Genomic DNA, 11,025 nt, shown 5'->3' on the forward strand with positions numbered 1-11,025 from the left:
ACAATATATTTCTTATGAAACCATCATAACAATCCTCTGTTACATATTCGCTTCAGGAGGAGCCATGTGTGTGACGTAAGTAATTTGGGAGGAGCACACGAAACGCGGAAAAGCTGATTCCAGGTGCTGGACAAGTAAAACAGGTACGGGACTGACTGTGTGAAGGCGTTTTCTGTTTGTCGATGTGCTGTTCCTCCCGATTTGTTAAAAGCGGGCAACTAAAATAGGCCAATCTGACCGCGCGGATCTTTTTCTAAAGGTTAGTTTGAATCTGTTTATTAAGCTTTAAGGTTTCTGCTTTCAGATTGAGTGATTAATGATTACAAGATTCATGAACCAGGGTTTTGTTTTCCTTAAACGTCACTCGATGTTGTTGAAGTGCAGGTGATTCTCACTAACTTGTTTGACTTTATCATGTTGTGCAAAATTTGTATCTGCTTTTTATTAATAATATGATGGCCGTATACTGATAAAAATATTTATTAGGATCAATTAATAATAATCCTATTAAAGAAACATTTATTAAACCGATATTAACCAAAACAATATATGTGACTTGCACGTTAACCAACCAACGGAATAATTGTCTATTTTAAGTCATAAACATCTTATCCACATCATGTACTACATTTAATAACATTCTGTAATGGAAATAACGTTTTTGGAAATGGCAGACGTGCTTTATAGTAAAAATCATTTAATTATGTGTATTCAGGATAAATAATGTGAAGAAATTAAATATTGATTCCAAATAATGCTTAATATGAATGTAAAGTGTTGGCTACATTTTTGTTTATTCATTTAATTATTATTGTTTTTTTATGTATAAATGTATATGAATAATTTCTACACAATAAATATTGTAATTGTTTATAATTGTTTATAATATTTTATGATGGATTTTGATTTATGTATATATGTATGTATGTGTGTATATATATATATATATATATATATATATATATTATATATATATATTATATATATATATATATATATATTATATATATATATATATTATATATATATATATATATATATATATATATATATATATATATATATTATATATATATATATATATATATATATATATATATATATATATATATATATATATATATTATATATATATATATATATATTATATATATATATATATATATATATATATATATATATATATATATATATATATATATATATTAATGATGAACATTTCCAGTGCAGTTTTAAATGTAACCTTAATAATAATACAAAAAATCAACCCCTGGGATATAAAGTTACCAAAGAAGAAGAAACTCCCCTTTTCTGATGTATTATTTGTTGCGTTGAGGCTGAGCTCTGATCTGTTTTCCACTGGGCTTTTAAAAAGTTTTATTGTTGTATCATGTAATTTAGGTACACACAATAAGCTTGTCCTTCCCTTTTTTTTTATTTTTTTAAACATCAAGATGAAGAACGAGGGAGAGACAGCTGAACGGCCTGACAACACAGCCTTCACGCAGCAAAGGCTCCCGGCATGGCAGCCCATACTCTCCGCTGGCATTGTCATTCCTGGCTTTCTAATCATTGGCTTGGCCTTCATAGGCATTGGAGTTGGCCTCTTTCTGACCTCACAGACCATTCAAACGCTAGAGGTAAGCGTTTACGGCAGGACAACATCAGGAGCCAGCTCACAGGGTGGATGACATGGCATTTTACTGTAGAGTTTGTTCAGCCTTAGGTTAACAGTTGTACTGAGGTCAGTTTTTGCTTGTTTGTTAAAGGACAGACAACACTAAACAATCGAGTCTGCTTTAGAGTGTTACTTTAGACCCTTGGCTCTTTACAGAGTGCCTAATAGTTGAATTAGTTTGGAGGTGTTATCATACCGGGGAGTTATGTTAAAGGTGAGATAAGTTAATTAAAGATTAATGCTCTGTTTTCTCACCTTGTCACAGGGGGATTACACAGGCTTTGAGAAGGATTCACCCTGTTTCAGCTGTACAATCCCATATATCCAAAACTGCACTTGTGAACTCAAATTCTCCCTCAGCTCATTGTTTGTGGTAAAGTCTTTTGAGTTTGACTGTTTTAAAGACTGATATTTCTCTCTCAATGTTAGAAAGTGACTGATAACGTCTGTGGTGCTTACAGGGCCCTGTCTTCTTTTACTACGGCCTGACTAATTTCTACCAGAACTTCCGAAAATATGGTGTGTCGAAAGACGATAATCAGCTCACTGGCGATTTAAAATACTTCAAGGTTTGTTTTTGGCAAGACTGCTCTTTAAAAAAAAAGTGATAATCATTTTGGATCTTTCTTGTCATGTAATGGATCATACGTTCCTTGTTTTTATTTTCATCTGACTTTCTAGAGTCCACAAGATACCTGCTATCCATATAACAGTGACACAAATGGCCCCATTGTACCATGTGGCGCTATAGCAAATAGCATGTTCAATGGTATCTTTTCTGTTTTTTTCTGATTAACTATATGCATGTACTTTGCTCTGGGATGAATTACTAATATATTTTTTTGTTTCTGCAAAGACACATTTGAGCTCTACCAAATAATCAATGGTACGAAGAAGCAGGTGCCATTAGATGGTAAAGGAATCTCCTGGTGGACTGATTATAACATCAAGTACAGGAATCCTGTGCCTGTGAACGGCAGTATTGCAAATGCTTTCGATGGTAATTAGCCTTAAACTGTGTAGTAATACAAAAGTCGCTATTCCCTTGCATTTGATTTGAGACTTGAAATGGAACCTAAATGCTTTTTCTTTATTAATTCTCATTAACAGGTACAGTGAAGCCCATAAACTGGCCCAAGCCAGCATATGAGCTGGACCTCAAAGACTCGAACAACAATGGTTTCATGAACCAGGACTTTCTTGTGTGGATGAGGAGAGCAGCACTTCCTCAGTTCAGGAAGCTGTACCGGCGAATCACAGAGGGTGATTATGCCGGGGGGCTCCCTGCTGGGGAATACGCTCTGACCATCCATTACAGTATCCTTCATCTGCAAGTCAAAATTCATTCAAGACATTAATTGAGAATTAATAGTGGGATTATCATATTTTATTAATGGATTCCAAGTTCTAAAGTTTATAGGATTTTATCTAAGCCACGTCATAGCGACAGTCAGGAAGTCTTTAGATATTTGTAGTGTAAAGCCAACAATGCATATGGCTTCAGTCCTGTTTTGCAGATGTCTCCTGTGATCCAGGAAAACAGGTTTTACATGTTGGGTGTGGCTTTTAGCTGATCCATGGCAGAATGTAGAAAAAACAGAGGTTTTTTTTTTTGAATATGCATCACGTGCCTATGCAAATCGCTGAAGCCATGACAGTCAAAAGAGCAGCTGAAATTTGTCTTAAAGGTGCACTTTTGTAAATTTCCCTCCTTATCCACCTTATTTTGTAACGTTGAAGTAAGCTTTTTTTTTTGCGACTGTGGCGATTCATTAGATGCTATAGGTAAATCACTAGGAATTTGAACTGTAGAACATTTTTTTGCTACAAAAGATTATGTTTATAACCCTACATAAAAAAAAAAATGTGATAAGAAATGGCAGTTTGCAATATCAAGCAGGATAACAAGGAAAAATAACTGGAAGCAGATGAGACCGGACATTCAAGTAACAAATAGCCATATAATAGACTTTTGATAAATGTGTTTATGCACACTACCGGTCAATTGTTTATATGATTTAAAAAGGGAAAAAAAAGAGGTATCTTCTGCTCACCAAGGCTGCATTTATTTATTTGATAAAAAATACAGTAAGGAATATTGTGAAATAGTATTAAAATTTAAAGTAACTTTTTTATTTTAAAATGTAATTTATTCTTGTGATGGCAAAGCTAAATTTTCAGCAGCCATTACTCCAGTCTTCAGTGTCACATGATCCTTCAGAATGTTGATTTGGTGCTCAAGAAACATTTAATGTTACTACCAATCAGTGCGTTTACATGCATAATGCAATTTATAATGGGTATAATTACGATTTAAGCTTTACCTCATGTAAACGCAGCAATACTTCGATCAAAAAATGCGATTAAAGGATTAATTCACTTCAAAATGAAAATTTCCTAATAATTTACTCGCCCCCATCTCATTCAAGATGTTCATGTCTTTCTTTATTCAGTTGAAAATAAATTAAGTTTTTTGAGGAAAACATTCCAGGATTTTTCTTCACATAATGGACTTCAATGGAAACCAACGGGTTGGAGGTCCAAGTCAATGCAGTTTCAAAACGCTTCGAAGGGCTTCAGAGGGCTCTGCATGATCCAAGATGAGGAATAGAGTCTTATCTAGCGAAACCTTAAATAAAAATGTATATACTTTTTAACCTCAAATGCGAGACTTCGGTGGTGTTCTTCTTCACGACGTATGGCATCATCACGTCGGAAAGGTCACATCTGTGACGTAGGTGGATGTACCGACCCAGTGCCGAAAAACTCCATCTCATGTTCTCCTCCAACTTTAAAATTGTCCGACATCGTTGTTTTCCCTTCATTTTTGTAATGGGCTTTTGATTTAGTCTTTGCACGTTCGTTTTAACACTGGGGTCATGGACGTACTTCCACATACGTCACAGACGTGACCTTTCTGACCTGATGATGTCATATGCAGTTAAAAAGAACACCGAAGGCGTGCATTTGAGGTTAAAAAGTATATAAATGTAAAACATTTCAGAAAATGTCCGATAGTTTCACTATATAAGACCATAGGCGTCAATTTCAGGGGGGACGCGTACCCACCAGATTTCGTCATGAGTCCTTTTGTACCCACCACTTTTTTTTTTTTTTTTTTTTAAACCTCAAGTTCAATTTTGCGGTGAAGCATTGCTGACACACACATATTATTTTTTCCACTCAATTGTGTTGTAATAACGATATCTTATGTCGTTTTAACTACATCTTTTCTCATTATAACGAGATCTTATGTTGTTTTAACGACATCTTTTGTTGTAAAAACGTTTGAAAAGCAGAAGCAAGCTCCGTAAAATAGGCTCTTCCGCTGCCTGTATCAGTGGCAGTGCCCATAACACGAAATTGTTGTAATGGATTGATGTAGCCTATACAGTTCTTAACAGCCATGGGTAGCAGGTGCCATGGACCGCTCATGATTTAGCGTAATGACGGACCCCGGTGCAGCCACAAATATCATAATTATCTATAGGCTAGGCCTACTGTAATTGAGACATTCAAGAAATGTATTAAAAAGAAAGACGCTTTCAGCCTTACTCAAAGTAGAGCCCTACATTTCTGCCCGAGCCCGACGGGCCCCGACTTTTTTACGCCCTAGGGCCGGGCTTCGGGACAATTTTCCAGTCATAGCCTACCTCAGACGCGGGCCGGGCTTCGGGCTTTTTTAGGCTATAGGACGGCGCTATGCAACACGCATCGCCGCAAATGAGTAAAGCAAGCCAACACGCAAACTGCCACAAGTGAAACTGAAAATAAGCTAAGTTTTAGATGCTCAAAAGCACAATCATCTTCATTAAAATTAATGAGACTAAATGCTCTTACCAGTGTTTAGGTCGCTCGTTCTCATAATGCGGTCTTTGATGTTGAAAAGAGCTGATGAATAAAATACTCATATCGGTTGATTTCGTTGACATGAACTCCGTTAAATGTGCATATAGCACGGGAATTGAAGATCGGATATATATTCATTTCGCGGAGAGGTGTAGCCTAAGGTAAGACAACCAGCATGTTTTTTATTTTTAATTATTTGTTTACAGTAGATTGTGTAGCCCGTTTTGTTTGCGCGCGCCGTTGCGATCTGCCTGCCTCTTGTCAAAAATGCCTTTTTACTGTGATGGTGGTGATAATAGGCTAAACGTTTAAACGATGCTTTAAATGTTTTTTATGGATTTAATAAGCAAGACAAGTCAAGTGTTGATTTCAGAGGCTAAAGTGTTGGGTTAACTCACTGTCGGCCGCTGGCCGCTTGGTCGTCACTTTAAAAAGCAAAAACTTTAGTTTAACAAACATTAAATGCTTTAAACATTTTTCTAAATTAACTTAATAAAGAAACAAAACGAAATATATCTACTTTGACATTAAAAACAAAACTGAACTATTTTAATGGCTGTAACTAATGTGTAATAGGGAGGATAAAAAAAACACGGGCTCCAGTGGGACTCTGATAATGAAGTGGTAAAAAAAATTGCAAAAATGAAAAATATTAAAGAATTCGCGGGGCGCTTTCGTCGGCATGAGTAAGATAGGCTATAAGACCCGCAATATGTCTCTCATCTGACATTTTTATTTATTTACATTAGTAAGCTGCAGGACATAGTCTTTCAAAACATGACCTGCGCGAAAGAGAAAAAAAAATTCTCACTTCCAGCACTTCTGAAAATGCACTTCTGAATGCGTCTCTGTCCCCAGCACATTTCAAACCAAACTGACGCCCATGTATAAGACCCTATTCCTCGGCTGGGATCATGCAGAACCTCTCAAGCCCTTTGAAACTGCATTGATTTGGACCTCCAACCTGTTGGTTGCCATTGAAGTTCATATGCAGAAAAATCCTGGAATGTTTTCCTCAAAACTTCATTTCTTCAACTGAAGAAAGAAAGACATGAACATCTTGGATAAGATGGGGGTGAGTAAATTATCAGGATTTTTTTTTTTTAATTTTGTAGTGAACTAATCCTTTAAGCTTATAATCGTAGTAACCATAGTCGCATTAAACTAGGGAGCGTATGCCGAATTTAATCGTAATAAATTACTGCTCTGACCATTGTGTGCATGTGCTCGGACGTAAAAGGAAGCTGTGTGTTGTTCACACAACTTCATGAATGAACTCTGTGACATTCTGAAGTTTTCTCTTCTCCAAAACACTAAACTCTGTCAACACAACTCGCTGTGTGCAGACTCTGCTCCGTATCTTCATGAATATGGCGCAAAGAACGCGACGGCAGCATGGGCAAACCCGGCATTGTGATGTTCATCACGGCGCCGAGTTCAAAACAACAGCATTTTCTTGAAGCATAAATCTTTTGTAACATTCTAAATGTCTTTATCATCACTTTTGACCAATTTCATGCGTTCTTGCTAAATCTTACTGACCTTAAACTTAGGGCGCTTTCACACCTACCTTGTTTGGTCCGAATCAAAATTACAGATGTGAAACCTCCCCCGTACCACGGTCCGGACCAAACAGACGAAATTTGGTCCGACGAAAAGAGGTAGTCTCGGTCCGGATCAAACTGAACAAAGGTTCGGTTCGTTTCTAGTGTGAAAGCATTTTCTGTATGATTCGTACTTTCAGACCATTTACAGGAAGTTCCTGTTTATGTTTAAATATTATAATGTTCTTTATAAATTTCATCTAGGCTACATTGATTATGAAAAGTGAAAAAATGCGCAATATGTCAGAAGACAGAAGGTCAGAATTTATTTTGAAAGCCTTTCTTTAATGTGAATTTCATTTTGTATAAATTGTATCTTAATTTTAACCAATGTTTAATCATATAATTGCCTGGATTTAATAAATAAGAAGCAAATAATCTATAGCAGATAATAATCGCGGGAGCGATCACATGCTTTGTAAATGAACTGGAGCGCGTCTCAAATAAACCGAAGCTCAGCAGGCTACTCGTCTCACAAACATGAGAAATATGTGTAGCCTATATAAAGCTTGAAATGTCCACTTTTAAACGTAACGAAAAGAAAATAGTCAAGCAATGCGCACTGTTCAATTGTGGCAACGATATGCGTCTGTTCATTCATTCTTGTCAAAGACGCTGACGTCAGACGCACGTCCGTTTACAAACCAATCAATGTCAAGATGCAGCCCACATAGATGATGACGAGTGGACCGAAGTGTGTCATGTAAAGTTCTTTAGTGCGCTCGCATAATTGCAATGTGAAACCAAACCAAAACTAACCAAATGTATCAAAACATGGACCTTGGTGCCGACTTTCAGGTGTGAAAACGCCCTTAGTGTACGGTAGTGGTCATTCACATGAGATTAAGACTCACTTTAATAAAAGTATTTTATTAAAAATACTTTGGCTGGTCTCCTATTTGTAGATCACAGGACCAGCTGAATAGCCTCGCTTTATCTCTGTAACCCTTCTGTTATTGGACACGCAATTGATTATGACTGGCAGCGAATAGAGTATTTCCACAATGGCGTCAGTGAAAAAAATCCTTTTACTGTAGGTGTCAGTATGCGTCCAATGACTGTGTAGCATAAACACAACATTAGTGCACCTTTAAGTTTTCTGAAACACTTGTTATCTGTGATAGATTTGCTGTCTTTTTGCAGTTGAAGTGCTCATGTGCAGAAGAATGAACCGTGTTTGTTCCTTAACCACATCATTTCCAGACTACCCAGTACTGAGTTTCGATGGACGGAAGAGGGTGTTCTTCAGCAATGTGTCTTGGATGGGAGGAAAGAACGATTTTCTGGGCATTGCTTATTTAGTGGTTGGCTCCTTGTGTGTGGTCATGTCAGTGGTTATGCTCATTGTTTACGCCAAATTCAAATACTCAGATGACGATGATAGTGCGTAACGATACATCCAAAAAACATGAAAGGAAAGAAATAAGGGGTTCCTTAAGATGGAACCAAATTTAGTTTTCAGACAATAGCATGAAAAATCAAGTTCTAGAAAATAATTTAGCATTTACTTGCTAAAAAGTTTTAACTTCAGGGTCATTTATTTATTTCATTTTAATCAGGAATTGTTAGTTTACTAAAAGAACTTTAATAACAGGATATGCATTAGTCTTTAGGAAAAACTCAGTTACGCTAATGTCCAAAGAGCAAAAAGCTTTAATCAATGTGATATCTTCAAATTAGTTAATACTCTAGAATCTGAAGCTCAAATTGGTTATCCAAGGTCATTATTCAGTGACTGTTACAGGTTTTTAGTCTACTTAGACTGTCTCAGGTATAAATAATGAATTAGCAGTTGACATTTGATCTCTTGACTACACAAATGTTTAACTGATATATAGAAAGAGAGTTTTAGGTGCCATGTGTACCTGTCAAATGCAGGTTTAGTTTAATATATTGAAAATTAAAATTCATTGTGACTTGTATATTTTCTGTAATAAACTTTAAATACTGTTTTTTAATTTTAAAGTCTACACAAGCATTTTTTTGCTGTCTTATAATATTTAGCTATAACAGCAGCACAGTTTTTGCTGTGAGCTTATGACCGTAACAAGCATGAAAGATTTTATTTCCAAGCAAAGGAAACTTTGTGCTTTTACAGTGCCATTTGTACTGGACAAGTTAAATGAATGTGAAGGGCGAATCGTGACTGACTGAGTCTTTGCTTGCACGCATCAGTGATATTGATCCCTATTAGTGAAAGAGATTTTATTTGGAAGCAGTATTCTGTGCAGAGTTTAGCTCTAATTCTGCACAATGGTTCAGTGTTTTGTGAAGTTAAAGGATTAGTTCACCCAAAAATTTAAATTCTGCCATTACACTCTAAAAAATGCTGGGTTAAAAACAACCCAAGTTGGGTTGAAAATGGACTCACGAAAATTGATTTTTTTTCAAGCAAACATTTAACCCATCCGCTGGGTTAAAACAACCCAGAGTGGGTTTAGAGTGTAATTGCTCACCATCATGTCGTACCAAACCCGTTAGAACTTTGTTCATCTTCGTAACACAAATGAAGATATTTTTGATGAAATCCGAGAGCTCTCATGCCCTTCCATAGACAGCCATTTAATTAAAACTTTTCAAGGTCCAGAAAGGTTGTAAAAACATTGTTAAAATCGGGACTGTGACTCCAGTGGTTCAACCTTAATTTTATGAAACGACGAGTATACAGTGTTTGTGCGCAAAAAAACTAAACAAAAATAACAACTTTATTCAACAATTTCTTCTAGCCTGTGTCCGACGCTTGCGCTGTTGACGGAGTGTAAACAATTCAGCACTTCCTAGTTCTACGGCAGAACGACTCGTGCGCAAGCGTCGTGGTGCTCACGTGAACGGCGTCGGCCAATGGTTAGCCGGCGTTCTGGAAGCACTGCACTGTTTACAATGTGTCAACAGCGTAAGAGTCTGACACAGGCTAGAAGAAATTGTTGAATAAAGTCGTTATTTTTGTTTGTTTTTGGCGCACAAAAAATATTCTTGTCGCTTCATAAAATTAAGGTTGAACCACTGGAGTCAGACTATTTTAACAATGTTTTTACTACCTTTCTAAATGAAATAGCTGTCTATGGAGGGGTCAGAGAGCTCTCTGATTTCATCAAAAATATCTGCACTGAAGATGAACGTAGGTCTTGCAGGTTTGGAACGACATTATTTTGAGTTTTTGGGTGAACTAACCCTTTAAGTGTTTGAGAAGTGAGGATAAAGCTTCAGTAAAATGCTTTGATCAAACTGTAATATTTCAAACATTTCATGTCTGAACCTGATTTTAAAGGGGCTATTTGTAGAATTCAGAAACCTGTGTTATTAGTGACATCAATTTATTGCTCATGTTCAGCTCATGTAACATACAAGAGACTGAAGAACGTGATTCAAGGCCCTGATAGACTCATGGTGAAGTAATTTTTCGCTTCAATGTAAAAAGAAGTTGGAAATCCTTTTGCTACGACGTGGTTAACGAACATCCAGACGCTGTCCACGAGAGCGCTGAGAGTAAGGTTTAGACGAATATGTACTGCCCGCTTTCTTCTCAATAATATAATCACACAACAGAAATGACAATGGTGAGAAAACACTAGTTAAAGGAATAGTTACCCTCAAGTTGTTTCAAACAACTTTGTATGACTTTCAACTGTGTGAATTTCTTTCTTCAGCAGCCTTTGACTACCATGGGGGAAAATACTATGATAATTAATGGCTGCTTGGATCTACTTGGTTACAAACATTCTTCAAAATATCTTCCTTTGTGTTCAGCAGAACAAAGAAATTCATAGGTTTGGAACAACTTGATGGTGAGTAAATGATGACGGAATTTTTATTTTTGGGATCACTATCCCTTTAATGTAACTCAAATCCTATGAATCCTTACTTTTAAACATGGTTTGGCAAGTAAAGGTGAAA

The 11,025-nt window shown here is 36.3% G+C and overlaps 1 protein-coding gene across 2 annotated transcripts; it reads left to right on the forward strand.

Moving 5' to 3' along the window:
* The first annotated feature begins 93 nt into the window (after nt 1-93).
* Nucleotides 94-9,100, forward strand: tmem30b (transmembrane protein 30B). 2 transcript variants are annotated; one of them, XM_079832617.1, is made up of 8 exons: nt 94-259; nt 1,455-1,640; nt 1,944-2,051; nt 2,140-2,247; nt 2,360-2,447; nt 2,535-2,678; nt 2,789-2,995; nt 8,335-9,100. In XM_079832617.1, the coding sequence occupies exons 2-8, from the start codon at nt 1,455-1,457 to the stop codon at nt 8,520-8,522; spliced, it is 1,029 nt and encodes a 342-aa protein (XP_079688743.1). In that variant the 5' UTR covers nt 94-259; the 3' UTR covers nt 8,523-9,100. The 2 variants fall into 2 exon arrangements, with proteins under 2 accessions (XP_079688743.1, XP_079688744.1); XM_079832618.1 differs by having other exon boundaries at nt 102-143.
* The last annotated feature ends 1,925 nt before the right edge of the window (nt 9,101-11,025 follow it).

This window comes from Gobio gobio, assembly GCF_949357685.1.
Source record: "Gobio gobio genome assembly, chromosome: 13".
Taxonomy (NCBI): domain Eukaryota; kingdom Metazoa; phylum Chordata; class Actinopteri; order Cypriniformes; family Gobionidae; genus Gobio; species Gobio gobio.

Bases quoted from the DNA above. Each gene is read 5' to 3' on its own strand.
- tmem30b (XM_079832617.1), top strand. From the start codon at position 1,455: ATGAAGAACGAGGGAGAGACAGCTGAACGGCCTGACAACACAGCCTTC. The intron at 2,052-2,139 runs GTAAAGTCTTTT...TGGTGCTTACAG, and splicing joins CCCTCAGCTCATTGTTTGTG to GGCCCTGTCTTCTTTTACTA. The intron at 2,996-8,334 runs GTATCCTTCATC...CATCATTTCCAG, and splicing joins CGCTCTGACCATCCATTACA to ACTACCCAGTACTGAGTTTC.